The sequence below is a fragment of the Chiloscyllium punctatum genome, chromosome 2 (assembly GCF_047496795.1).
Source record: "Chiloscyllium punctatum isolate Juve2018m chromosome 2, sChiPun1.3, whole genome shotgun sequence".
Classification (NCBI taxonomy): domain Eukaryota; kingdom Metazoa; phylum Chordata; class Chondrichthyes; order Orectolobiformes; family Hemiscylliidae; genus Chiloscyllium; species Chiloscyllium punctatum.
In genome coordinates, this window is record NC_092740.1 from 104,792,791 (window position 1) to 104,807,909 (window position 15,119).

At 42.1% G+C, this 15,119-nt stretch overlaps 1 protein-coding gene across 7 annotated transcripts in view; it reads left to right on the forward strand.

The window, feature by feature from the left end:
* frem1a (Fras1 related extracellular matrix 1a) overlaps positions 1 to 15,119 on the forward strand; it is a 377,121-nt gene that overhangs the window by 281,297 nt on the left and 80,705 nt on the right. For all 7 annotated transcript variants that reach the window (XM_072586891.1, XM_072586895.1, XM_072586892.1 and 4 more), the window contains one exon: positions 10,138 to 10,552. In XM_072586891.1, the coding sequence (XP_072442992.1) occupies positions 10,138 to 10,552 (415 nt within the window). The remainder of the gene's footprint in view (positions 1 to 10,137; positions 10,553 to 15,119) is intronic.

Here is a 15,119-nt window from a genome sequence, read left to right on the forward strand (position 1 = left end):
TAACTATGCTTAAAGGACAAATTCTAATTTCTACTTAATCCATTCCCACCAACCACCTTGAACATGCCAAACTTCAAAAAATTCTTCAACTCTTCAGCAATAGTGAACTCATTCTGATGTTGAACAAATGGAAACATGAGCTGACATATTCTTCTTGATTCACATTAATATAGGTCTGACACCACGAACGCATAGAACATAAATTAGTACAGCACAAGCACAGGCCCTTCAGCCTACCATATATGTGCCAGTCATGGTGCCATTCTAATTCTAAGACGGTGCCATCTATTTTCACACCAGTGAATATAAGCCCAGTCGATCCAATCTTTCCTCATATGTCCTCCATCTCTGATGGACTCGGTCTGATGATCCTTCAGTATATTCCTTCTATAGTAAGAATGTCCTTCCTCAGATTAGGAGACCAAAACTACACAAAATACTGAAGGTGTGGCTGCACCAAGGCCCTGTGCAACTACAGCAAGACATTCCTATTCCTATATTCAAATCCTTTCACTGTCAAGGCCAACATGTTATTAGCTTTCCTCACAACCTACCTCACCTGCATGCCAACCTTCAGCAACTGTTCCACTGTGACACCTAGGTCTTGTTATACCTCACCTTTTCCTTAACTGCCACAATTAAGATAATATTGTGCCTTTCTGTTTTTGTGGCCAAAGTGATAACCTCACATTTATCAACATTATATTGCATTTGCTATGTGCTTGCCCACTCAGCCAGCCTGTCCAAGTCACCCTGCAGACTCTTAGCATCCTCCTTACAGCACACACTGCCACCCGGCTTAGAGTTGGTTGCAAATTTGGAGATATTGCTTTCAATTTCTTCATCCAAATCATTAATGTATATTGACAATAGCTGGGGCCCCAGCACTGAATCCTGCAGTTTCCCACTCATCACTGCCTGCCCTTTTGAAAAGGACCCATTTATTCCAATTCCTTGCTTCCAGTCTGCCAACCAGTTCTCTGTCCATGTCAAGGCATTATCTCTGATACCATGAGCTTTAATTTTCCTTACTAATCTCTTGTGTGGAACTTTGTCAAAAGTCTTTTGAAAGTCCAATACATAACATCTACTGATTTACCCTTGTCCACTCTACTGGTTATATCCACAAAGAAATTTCAGGAGATTTGTCAAGCATGATTTCCCTTTATTGAATCCATGCTGTCTTAGAAAGATTTTCTCATTGCTTTCCAAATGCTTAGTTAATACATCCTTAATAATTGCCTCCAGCATTTTCCCTAACTGGCTAACTGTCAGGCTAACTGGCCTATAAATTCCTGTTTTTTCCCTTCCTCTTTTTTTCAAAGAGTGGAGTTAGGTTAGCTACCTTTCAGTACATTGGAATTGTCCCAGTGTCTATAGAATGCTGGAAAATGTTCACTAATGCCTCCACTTTTGCACCATCTCAAAAGCCTTCCTGTAGTGCAACAACCAGAACTGCACACAACACCCCAAATGTGGCCTTACTGAAGTTTTATACACCTGCAAGTCGATGAAGGCAAATTGTTTTTACCACCTTATCCACTTGTGTTGTCACTTTCAGGGATCGACGGACTTGCACTCAAAATCCCTCTGAATGTCAATGCCTCTAAGGGTCCTGCCATTAGCTGTATACTTTAGACTTGAATTTGACCGTCCAAATGCATCACTTCATATTTGAGCAGATAAACTCCATGTGCCAATTTACCATATAACTCTCCAACTATTCTCCATCCTGCTGCATCCTTTGTTAACCTAGATAACCTTGTTAAGTCCCTTTAATGCATGATCCCCAAGACTCAGCATCAATACCGAACTGAGCAGACCTTGAAGCATCCTGTACACTACACTCCCCCACCACCCCCACCCAGACCTTTTCACAGATGCCCTCATCTCCAGTACCTGCTCTTTGTCACAGTTATTGCGCTCCTCACCATGTACCATTCTGTCCAGCTGACAATCCCAAATCACTGAATGGAAATTATAGGAGTCATGTGACACTCCTTATCTGAGTACTCCATAGACATTCCCTCGTCTTCAGAGGTGGCTCCAGCAATACACCTTGTGGTGACGAATGACATGAGTTTGTGCTGGACCACGTTGAAAGATTGTTCCGAAGAAGCACAAAGATCAGGACAATAAGGTGTTGGTGCCATTAATAGTCATGAGTGATAGTTGAATGTAAAGTGCAACCTTAACCGTAACCCTATTATAGGAGTGAGAACTGACGCTATTTCCAGGTCTCGGATTGTTAGCACTTCCCCATGGCCTTAACTGGTATAGATGCTGCCTGCCCATCCTTAGAACTTTCTCTTCCTATTCTGATCAAGGTGACCATGTTTGTAACTCCATTCAAGTTGTGGCCTCTCTTCTACAAAGAGATAGAGCAGAGAGTCAGGAGTATGAGGAGTGAACTGATTGCTGAAAATGTAGAGGGGATAGTTGAGGCACCTCACACTGAGGAAGAGAATGGAGTGTTAGAGGGTGTTGGATGGTGAGTTCTGTCTATTGATTTGTGCAGGAGGTTGGTGAAAGAAGAAAATGTGACTGGAATGAGAATTCTTGTATCCGACACTGTTACATAGGTCAGAGAATAATGAGCCAAGGCTCCCGTCCCTCTTCCAAGGACCCCTTCGCACGCCTCCAACACTCCCCACCGTCCTGGACACGCCATGCCAGTCTATTTCCTGCCCTCAACCTCTTTATTTCCGACTGCCGCCAAGACATTGACCACCTCAATTGACCGCCGAGACATTGCCCACCCCTCCCCCACTCCAACCTCTCACTCTCACAACACACAGCCCTCCACTCCCTCTGCTCCAACCCCAACCCCAGCATCAAACCAGGGTACAAAGTGGTGCAGTGGTAGTTTGGTGCACTGATCTCTACACCGCTGAAGCCAGGTGCCAACTCGAAGACACCTCGTCCTACCACCCACTTGAGCATGAGCCCACCCGCACCACCCCACCCCATCTCCAAACCATCATCTCCCAGACCATACACAACCTCATCACCTTAGGGGATCTCCGACCCACAGCTTCCAACCTAGTAGTTCGGGAACTCCACACCACCTGATTCTACCACCTACCCAAGATCCACAAGCCTAACTACACTGGCCAAACCATTGTCTTAGCCTGCTCCTGCCCCACTGAATTCATCTCCATCTACATCGATACTGTCCTAACCCCCTGGTCCAGGAACTCCCCACAAATGTTCAGGACACCACCCCTGCCCTCCACCTCCTCTAAAACTTCCATTTCCCTGGCTCCTAACGCTTCACCTTCACCATGGACATCCAGTCGCTCTACACCTCCATCCACCATGACCAAAGTCTCCAAACTCTCAGTTTCTTCCTCTGGCAGTAATGCGGAGACAGAAAGAGAGTTAACACAATCTCTGTCACTGATTTGTGTCTGGCTATTAAATGTAATATTTCCAAAACTAAAGTGGGGAGCATGAGTTTCAAGGAGCTTGTTTGCAGTAAGTGAACAAGAGTGTGACAGACGGAATACGTTGTGCAAAAATAGGAAGTTATCCCATTTTGTAGCAAATACAGAGATTAAGAGTACTTTTGAAATAACAAGATGCTAGAAAGTGTTGGTGTCCAAGGACATCTTTGTTACTGCGACACTACCGGTTAATATGCAGCAAACAATTAAGAAGGCACTTACATGACACTTGGGTATAGAAGTAAAGCTATCTTACTGATATTACATACAGCCTTGCTGAGATTACACCTGGAGTATTGTGTTTAGACTTGGTCTTCTTTTCTAAGAGAGTATACACTTGCCATGGAAGGAATGCAGCATCCTATCATCAAATCCCCATGATAGTAAAATCTTTCTTTGAGGACTGGGCCTGTATTTGCTGCAGAAGAAAGAAGTAACCTAATTGAATCAAGCAACAAAGTATGTGTAGAGTATGTGTAATGGCTGTTTGGGGGTGTGGGTGTCTAGCAACTGCAGACATAGTCTTGGAAGAAGAAGCAGGTCATTTAGAATGGAGATGAGGATGAAAATCTCTTTATACAGAGGGGGGTGGTGAACCTTCAACATTCTCTTCCTTGGGGGGCTGGGGGGGGGTGGTGTGCGGGGGGTTGTTGTGTGCTACGAAACATTTTCAAAATAGAGATTGATGGGTTTTTGATATTAAAGATAGCAAATGGTATGGGAAGAATGGTTAAAAAAAACTGGTAGAGATAGATCATCTCATTAATTATTGAGGATGCCAGAGAACAGTAGAGAACTGAACCAGAATAACCCTACAATGGATCCTTGCCACCAAGAAAGTTTCCTGAGGTAAAAAGAGGACATGGATTGGCAGCCTACTCTGTAGAGGTTCGTTGCCAATTTATATGCCTACAACCTCAATGAAGGCCATTTGTTTTGATCTGTCCATTGCACAGGCAGCACAGATATGTTCTCAAACAGATGATGCCAGCTTGTGGATGACTTGAGTCTTTCACAATATTGTAATAAAGACAACACATTTCACATAGGAGGGACAATCACTTCATCCTGTGAAAAGGCAAAAATGAATCATGGGAGAGTGAGATCTGAGTGTGCAACATTAAAGATTGTTTCACGTATAACCCTCCTGAACTCCCTCTTATTAAATTACAGATGCTGAAATTGCTTGCCAAGCATATATTAAATATTTAGAATATGTATTCAATATTCTCACAGATAGGATTATCAAGTACATGAAATGTTTAAAATTGCAAATGAAAGGCTTCATATGTGACATCTTCTCAAGCATGACAACATCTTCTCAAAGCAACCTAAACACTATATTTAGTAGTTACACATAACCAATTGGTGAAGACACAGTGTGTGTGTTTGGGTGTAATTATGCAAAGAGCATGTGAATAAGCTTAAAAATATTTAAAAGCAAGTATTGGAACTGATCCTCAGAAATGTTTCGCAAAGTTATTCTCTGGCACAATCAAATAAATCTCATAACCAATCTGAATGTTTGATAGCTTGCAAGCTCCATTAGAACTTTGCTAGAAAATTCTTCAAACCTCTGTCCCATTGCCATTCTCTCTTCCACACTATTGGAAGAAGAGAAAGGGGGTCAAGAGAGAAGTGGAACATAAGAACTAGGAACAGGAGCAGGCCCTTTGAGCCTGCTCCACCATTCAATAAGATCATGGCTGATCTTTTTGTGGACTCAGCTCCACTTACCCACACTCTCACTGTCTCCCTTAATTCCTTTATTGTTCAAAAAAACCTATCTTAGCCTTAAAAAGGTTTAAAGAGAGGAGGAGAGTAGCGTTTTTGATAAGGGATAAAATTAGGGCTGCAGTTCAGAAGGATATTCCTGGCAATAAGTCCAAGGAGGTTATTTGGTGAAACTGAGAAAGGGACGATCACCTTATTGAGATTGTATTATGGACCTCTCAGTAGTCAGCGGGAAATTGAGTAACAAATTTATAAGGAAATCTCAGTTATCTGTAAGAATGTTAGTGTGATTATGGTAGGGATGTTAACTTTCCAAACATAGACTGGGACTGTCACAGTGTTAAGGGTTTACATGGAAAGGAATTTGTTAGGTGTGTACAAGAAAATTTTTTAATTCAGTATGTGGATGTACCTACTAGAGAAGGTGCAAAACTTGACCTGCTCCTGGGAAATAAGGCAGGACAGGTGACTGACATATCAGTGGGGAACACTTTGGGGCTAGTGACCATATTTTGAATAGTTTTAGAATAGTGATGGAAGAAGATAGACCAGGTTTAAAAGTTGAAGTTCTAAATTTGAGGAAGGCCAATTTTGATAGTATTAGGCAAGAACTTTGGGACAGCACAGTGGTACAGTGGTTAGCACTGCTGCCTCACAGCACCAGCGATCCAGGTTCGATTCCAGCCTCGGGTGACTGTCTGTATGGAGTTTGCACATTCTCCCTGTCTCTGTGTGGGTATCCTCCCGGTGCTCCAGTTTCCTCCCACAGTCCAAAGATGTGCAGATCAGGTGAATTAGCCATGTTAAATTGCCCATTGTGTGGACTTGTTGGGCTAAAGGGCCTGTCTCCACACTGTAGGGAATCTAATCTAACTTTCAAAGGTTGGTCAGGTGGAGATGTTCGCAAGTAAAGGGACAGCTGGAAAATGGGAAGCCTTCAAAAATGAGATAACAAGAGTCCAGAGACAGTATGCCCTTATTAGGGTGAACAGCAAGGCTAGTAGATGTAGGGAATGCTGGATGACTAGAGAAATTGAGGTTTTGATCAAGAAAAAGAAGGAAGCTGAGATTGAGTGAATCCTTGAAAGAGTACAAGGGCAGTAGGAGTATACTTAAAAGGGAAATCAGAAGGGTGAAAAGGGGATGTGAGATAGCTTTGGCAAAGAGAATCTAAAGGGATTTTATGAAGGACAAAAGGGTAACTAGGGAGAGAATAGGGCCCCTCAAAAATCAGCAAGGCAGGTTCTGTGTAGAACTCCAGAAGATGGGAGATACTAAATGAATATTTTGCATCAGTGTTTACTGTGGAAATGGACATGGAAGATATAGAATGTGGGAAAATAGATGGTGATATCTTCAAAAATTTCCTTACTGCAGAGGAGGATGTGCTGGATGTTTAAAATGTGTAAAGGTGGATAAATCCCTAGGACCTCATCAGGTGCACCTTAGAACTCTGTGGGATGCTGGGGAAGTGATTTCTGGGCCCCTTGCTGAGATATTTGTATCATCGATAGTCATCGGTGAGGTGCCGGAAGACTGGAGGTTGGCTAACGTAGTGCCAGTGTTTAAGGAAGGTAGTAACGAAATGTCAGGAAACTCTCGATCGGTGAGCCTGATGTTGCTGGTGGGCAAATTGTTGGAGGGAATCCTGAGGGACAGGATTTACATGTATTTGGAAAGGCAAAGAATAGTTAGGAATAGTCAACATGGCTTTGTGAATGGGAAATCATGTCTAAATAATTTGATTGAGTTTTTTAAGGAAGTAACAAAGAGAATCAATGAGGGCAGAGCAGTGGATGTGATTTATATAGATTTCAGAAAGTTTCTTGATGGTAGACTGGTTAGCAATATTAGATCACATGGAAAACAAGGAGAACTAGCCATTTGGATACAGAATTGGCTTGAAGATAGAAGACAGTGTGTAGTGATGGAGGATTGCCTTTCATACCAGAGGCCTGTGACCATGTGTATGCCGTGATGATCGGTGCTGGCTCCATTACTTTTTGTCATTTACATAAATGATTTGGATGTGAACATAGGAGGTATAGTTAGTAAGTTTGCAGATGACACCAAAATTGGAGGTGTAGTGGACAGCAAAGAAGGTTTCCTCAGAGTAGAATAATATCTTGCTGGGCCGAGGTGTGGCAGATGGATTTAATTTAGATAAATAGGAGGTATGGCATTTTGGAAAGGCAAATCATGGCAGGACTTACATACTTAATGGGTAAGGACCTGGAGTTGCATTGCTGAACAAAGAGACTTTTGGAGTGCAGGTTCATAATTCCATGAAAGTAGATAGGTAGATAGGGTGGTGAAGAAGGCATTTTTAAGCTTTCCTTTTATTGGTCAGAGTATTGAGAATGGGAGTCGGGAAGTTATGTTGTGGCTGTAGAGGACATTGGTTAGGCCACTTTTGGAACATTCTGTGCAATTCTGGTCTCCCTACTATAGGAAGGGTGTTGTGAAACTTGAAAGGGTTCAGAAAAGACTGACAAGGATGTTGTCAGGGTTGGAGGGTTTGAACTATCGGGAGAGGCTGAATAGATTGGGGCTATTTTCCTTGGAATATGGAAGGCTGAGGGGTGACCTAATAGAGGTTCCAACATCATGAGGGGCATGGATAGGGTAAGCAGAGAAGGTCTTTTTCCTAGAGTGGGGGAGTCCAGAATTAGAGGGCATAAGTTTAGGGTGGGAGTGAAAAGATTTAAAAGGGACCTAAGGGACAACTTTTTTATGCAGAGCTTGGTGCGTGTATGGAATGAGCTGCCAAAAGAAGTGGTGGGGGCTGGTACAATTACAATATTTGAAGGGCATCTGAATGGCTACATGAATAGGAAGGGTTTAGAGGGATATGGGTCAAATGCTGGCAAATAGTTCTAGATTAGTTTAGGATCTCTGTTCGACATGGACAAATTGGACCAAAGAGTCTCTTTCCGTGCTGTATATCTCTATGACTCTTATCACTCTATAACCACAAAGAGGGAGATGTGATGGAATTAAAGAGAAACAATATCATTCTGCATATCAGATACAGGATTTACTCGGATGTTGTCTGGTATCGAGGGAAGGTCTTATGAGGAAAGGCTGAATGACTTGAGACTGTTTTCATTAGAGAGAAGCAGGTTGAGAGGTGACTTAATTGAGACATGTAAGGTAATCAAAGGGTTAGGTAAGGTGGACAGAGAGAGCCTTTTTTCTCAGATGGTGCTGCTGAGTACAAGGGGACATAGTTTTAAATTGAGCGGTGATAGATGTGGGACAGATGTTAGAGGTAGTTTCTTTACTCAGAGAGTAATAGGTGCATGGAACACCCTGCCTGCAAAAAAGTAGACTCGACAACTGTAAGGGCATTTAAATGGTCATTGGATAAACATATGGCTGAAAATGGAATAGTATAGGTTAGATCAGCTTCAGATTGGTTTCACAACATTGTGCAACATTGAGGGCCAAAGGGCCTGTGCTGTAATGTTCTATGTCCTGTAGACAGCCCAACCCCCTACTTCATAAAATTCATAAAGTGTTACAAATGATTCAGAATTTAAATAAAACTACTTGACAACGTATCCATTCATGGACATTTGAACAAAATGAGTGCTGTCAACATTTTATTTTTATACTGTAAAGGATGGAAATCAGCATTTTGCAACAATTTTGTTAGCTTATAATTTTAAAAGCAGTTTAATGATTTTCTATAATGATTTTATGAATTATCATGATTTGTTTTATTTGTGTTCTCACATTTTGACATTTGCTTTCATGATAATTTCTCAATAAAGCAGCTTTCCGTCAGTCTTACCAATTGACTAAAATCTTACAGGACACTGATGGGCCTTGGTTCTGACAAGGCCATAGGTTGGAATGTCAACTTCTGCAGCTATCCCAGAAGGCGCTCCATTCCCTATACTGTGCCTACTCCATTTGTCTTCATGCTTCCATTAGTGCCTCCATATTGACATGCCCTTTGGGGGGTATTGTGAGCACAGTGTCTACCTCTTCTAAGAGGGCTGCCTCAACTTCCGAGCTGCTTTCCCTCTGGTGGCAAATTCCAGAACTTCCTGCAATCTCTAACAGTATGGCAAATATGGAAGATGCCAATTGGGAGGCTGCCCTTTGGAATATCTCTGAGCTGATCTTGCCACTGCCAAATGTGAGCTTAGGACCACAAGATTGGGAAAATTCTGCCCAATCCTTCAGGCTGGTGATCTTTCCTCAGGCTTGATGAGTATAGCCATCACTTTGTGCATCATTCATGGCTTTCTGTCTTTTGAAAGGAACTACAATCATTTTAGGCTATATATGTATAGGCTGATGTCAGAAATGGATTGTAGCTATCCCCTGCAAGTTTCCTTGGCCCCCAAGAGCCATGCCATGTTCACCCTCCACCAACCCAACCCAAAGCTAACCCTTCCCTGGTTCTTGAACCCTTCTTCTCCTTGCACCACACCCCTGACTGAGATCGCCAAGCCTGGACTTTCCTAAGCTCTGCAGCGTGGAGGTCTACCTTCCAGCCATAGCTATTGTTCGTATCTTATGCTGTTGAGTCTACAGAGCTGCTGGACAGTCAAGCTGCTGAATAGTCTGCACTCTAAGAGGGGATGTCCTCCTAAAACAGGGGTGAAAGCGATCTCTTGGTGTTAAATTTCTACATGATAACTGTCAGGTTTATGGATAGGTTCTCCTTCCCATTTTAATCTTTTAACTATAGATACAAGAGCCACTGTGAAATCTAATCTGGGCTCTCTTTGGTTCTGCTAGGCCTCGAGATGGCAACTGTTGTTCAGCATAAAGCACAATGTTTGATCAAGTCATGTGGAGCAATATTTCTGAACTTGGTTACAGAACCACTGGAACCCGAATCCCTGTTAAAAGCGTATATCAATTTATTATTTCATTTCTATAGATGGTGAATCAGAGAAAACTTACTGAAGGTTGCCTTGACTCTATCTGTCTTTGCTAGATTCATTGTCAGCAATGGACTGTCCACAAGAAATGGAAGTCTCGAGATCATCATTGAGAATATTGATCGTATCCTGCCCACACTGTTGAATAACAAAGGGATCCGATTAGTTGAAGGCTCCATGGTGTCCATTTCTCCTGATGTGCTACAGTTGTCTGATCCTGATACCCCTCCACAGAACCTCACCTACATCATTGCACAACAGCCACAGCATGGACAACTGCATCTCAAGGGGGCTGTTCTGAAGCAGCACAACTTCACACAGTTAGACATTGACAGTATGGATATTGCGTACAAACATGATGGAGGAGAGTCGCAGATTGACAGATTCACCTTTGTTGTCACTGATATGACTAATCATGGCTTTCTTGTCAATGGAGTATTGCATACCGAACCATCTGTATTCACAATTCAGGCAAGTGGCTTAAGGTTATCGACATTAACCCTAACCTTACTTCAAATTGAAAATGTAGCTGAGTAAGTAACCCACAGATTCTGGTATATGATATGTAAATTGCAGTTTTAACTGTTCTTCTGGTTGACTGAAGTAAAAATCGTTGTCTCTGAGTGGGCCCAGGATATTCTGCGGTTTTGATCCATGTTGGTACTAAAAGCATAGGCAGGAGAGATGAGGTCCTCCAAAGGGATTTCAGGGAATTGGGCAGGAAGTTGAAAAACAGGACTTCTAGAGTTATATTCTTAGGATTATTTCCTGTGGCATGTGCCAATGAGGTTAGGAATAGGAAGATGGTACAGTTAAATATGCGGCTAAACAGCTGGTGTGGGAGGAAGGGCTTCAAATATATGGATCATTGGGACATTTTTGGGGTATGTGGAACCTGTTAAAGAAGGCCAGGTTGTACCTAAACTGGAGGGGTACCAATATACTGGCCAATATACTCAGGAAGATTTAAACTAGTAAGGCAGAGGTTTGGGAACCAGAGCAGCAGGCCAGAAAGTAAAATTACCAAGGAGGAGTCAGAGACTTAAGGCCAGTAAGGTTGCAAAAAAACAAATAGTGATGTCTTGAGTTTCATTACAGAAAAGAAGGTGCTGGACGTTTTAAACACATAAAGGTAGATAAAGGATGTAGAGGCTTTGAAAAGGATCCATAAATGATGTACCAGGGTGTTGCTTGTTTTGGAGGGTATTAGCTATGAGGAAAGATTTGACAAACGTGACTTGCTTTCACTTGAACATCAAAGGATGAGGGGCGAACTGATAAAAGTTTACAAAATTATGAGAGGCTTGGATAGAATGGATAGTCAGATACTTTTTCTCAGAGTAGAAATGTCAATAGCTAGGGGACATAGGTGTAAGGTAAACATTGGTAAGTTTAAAGGACCTAATCAATGCAAGTATTTTACACAGTTGGTGGTAAGTACCTGGAATGCACGGCCATAGGAGACATGGAGGCTGATACAGTAACAACATTCAAGAGGCATCTTTACAAATATATGAACAGGCATTGAGTAGAGGGATTGAAACAGCATAGAGGCAAAAGTTTTTCAGTTTAGAAAGGCATTATGTGTTGATGATTTGGAGATGCCGGTGTTGGACTGGGATGTACAAAGTTAAAAATCACACAATACCAGGTTATAGTCCAACAGGTTGAATTGGAAGCACACTAGCTTTCGGAGGGATGCTCCTTCATCACCTGATGAAGGAGCGTCGTTCCGAAAGCTAGTGTGCCTCCAATTAAACCTGTTGGATTATAACCTGGTGTTGTGTGATTTTTAATTATGTGTTGACATAATCTTGGTGGGCTAAAGGGCTTGATCTGGTGCTGTATTATTCTTATTTCTTTAAGAACTGGGCTTTGGTGATGAAACATGCTAATTAGGTCAGGTGGGGCCAGCTCCTAATAGACTTGAATGAAGTTTTCTTGTCCATCCTGATACATGCAGAAGTATTATTGATCCATGCAGGTAAGATTCCTGAAGATTGCATTATCCCACTGTCCACACTTTAGGAATGTGTACATTGGGACCTGAATTATGGTCTAGGAATTTTAAATTGTAAAGTTAAAAAAATGATTACAGCACTATTAGAACTATCCCATTGATCAGATACAGTAAATTATGGGGAATAGCTTCGAATGAAAGCTGAGAAGTCCCATGGGAATTAATACACTTTTTGTAAAGAAAAGGTCATTCTCATCTTATGAGCAGTTTGGCTAGGGCAGCACTTATTGCCTATTCTTAATTAGATGAAGGTGAGCTGTTTTCTTGAACTGCACCAGTCCTTGTGGGCAGTTTTCAAAATACAGAGTCAACAGATCAATTTGCACCTGAAAGCCCCCAAATTGCCTGTGAAGAATGACTTGCAGTGCTACTAATTGGAACTACATGCAAGTAAAAAATTTTGAAAAAATCAGTTCTTCCTATCATAAGCTGCTTCTCCCTTGTTTATATTATTACCAGCAAGCAGGGTATGAAAGCAACCTGTGATTGGAGGAGCAGCAAGAAGGTAAGTCACAATGGTAAACAGGGTTGGTGAGGCCCAGAGGGAATGTGTGTGCAAGTCAGGCTAGTGGAAGAATAAAGCATGCTAAACATGCAGAGTAGTGAGTGATTGTAAAATGGGAGGATATGGGGGAGAAATAAATGGTCGTAAAGGAGTCATGGTTCGGGGAGTGGGGTGGCTGCCAAACGGAGCAAACTATTTTAAACCTGCCACAAAGGAATATTCAGTTTAGTGGAAACCAGGAAAACTTGAAGTCACTGTAAGAATTGAAAAGTCCTTAGTTGGTAGGATTAGGGAAAACCCAAAGGCTTTCTATAGGTATGTCAGGAATAAAAGAATGACCAGGGTAGGAATAGGTCCAGTCAAGGATAGTAGTGGGAAGTTGCGTGTGGAGGCTAAAGAGATTGGGGAGACACTGAATGAACACTTTTCGTCTGTATTCACTCAGGAACAGGACATTGTTGCCGATGTGAATATTGAGTCACAATTAATTAGAATAGATGGCTTTGAGGTATGTAGGGAAGAGGTGTTGGAAATTCTGGAAAGGGTGAAAATAGATAAGTCCCCTAGGCCTGATGGAATTTATCCTAGGATTCTCTGGGAAGCAAGGGAGGAGATTGCAGAGCCCGGGCCTTGATTTTTATGTCCTCGTTGTCTACAGGAATAGTGCCAGAAGACTGGAGGATAGCAAATGTTCAAGAAGGGGAGTAAGGATAACCCTAGTAACTATAGGCCGGTGAGTCTCACTTCTGTTGTGGGCAACGTCTTAGAGAGAATTGTAAGGGATAGGATTTATGAACATCTGGATAGGAATAATGTGATCAAGGATAGTCAGCATGGCTTTGTGAAGGGCAAGTCGTGCCTCACAAACCTTATTGAATTCTTTGAGCAGGTGACTAAGGAGGTGGATGAGGGTAAAGCGGTAGATGTGGTGTATATGGATTTTAGTAAGGTATTTGATAAGGTTTCCCATGGTAGGCTACTGCAAAAAATACGGAGGTATGGCATTGAGGGTGAGTTGGAGGTTTGGATTAGGAATTGGCTGGCTGGAAGAAGACAGAGGGTAGTAGTTGATGATAAAGGTTCATCTTGGAGTGCAGTTACTAGCGGTGTTCCGCTAGGATCTGTTTTGGGACCATTGCTGTTTGTCATTTTTATAAATGACCTGGAGGAGGGGCTAGAAGGTTGGGTGAGCAAGTTTGCGGATGATACGAAAGTTGGTGGAGTTGTTGACAGTGAGGAAGGATGCAGGATATAGATAAGCTGCAGAGCTGGGCAGAAAGGTGGCAAATGGAGTTCAATGTAGGTAAGTGTGAAGTGATTCACTTTGGTAAGAGTAACAAGAAGATGGGGTACTGGGCTAATGGTCGGATACTTGGTAGTGTGGATGAGCAGAGGGATCTTGGTGTCCATGTACACAGATCTCTGAAAGTTGCCACCCAGGTAAATAGTGCTGTGAAGAAGGCATATGGTGTACTGGCTTTTATTGGTAGAGGAATTGAGTTCTGGAGTCCTGAGGCCATGTTGCAGTTGTATAAGACTCTAGTGCAGCTGCATCTGGAGAATTGTGTGCAGTTTTGGTCGCCATACTATAGGAAGGACGTGGACGCACTGGAACGGGTGCAGAGGAGGTTTACCGGGATGTTGCCTGGTATGGTAGGAAGATCGTATGAGGAAAGGCAGAGGCTCTTGGGGCTGTTTTCATTGGAGAAAAGAAGGTTTGGGGTGACTTGATAGAGGTGTATAAGATGATTCGGGGTTTAGATGGGGTTGACCATGAGAACCTTTTTCCACGTATGGAGTCAGCTATTACAAGGGGGCATAGCTTTTAAATTAAGGGGTGGTAGGTATAGGACAGATGTTAGGGGTAGATTCTTTACTCAGCGAGTCGTGAGTTCATAGAATGCCCTGCCAGTAGCAGTGGTGGACTCTCCCTCTTTATGGGCATTTAAACGGGCATTGGATCGGCATATGGAGGATAGTGGGCTAGTGTAGGTTAGGTGGGCTTGGATCGGCGCAACATCGAGGGCCAAAGGGCCTGTACTGCGCTGTATTTTTCTATGTTCTATGTTCTATGTTCTATGTTCTATGAATTAATTTTTTGTATGTGCTTCTTTTTCAAAGATTTTTTTACAAAGTTACAAAAGTAATACAAAGTAATATAAACATCAATATAAAATTAAATAAATAAGAAAAAATAAATAATAACCAAAAAACGGAGCAAGAAAAACCTAACCTACTACTAATCTATCCTACAAACAACCAAAACATAAAATAGAATATCATACATTACTAGCAATAAACGATGAAATAATTAAATAATTAGATACATACTCAAAATAGATTTATATCAAGTCACAACAAAACCGGTATTTTTATGGGATTCTTCCTCCCGCGGGTCCCTGAACCAGTCAGAACCATTGCCACGGCTAGACGAAAGCCCTGGACAGTATGGCTGAAATATCTGTGTCGATGTAGTTCAAAAAGGGCTGCCATGTTTTATAGAATAATTCCGT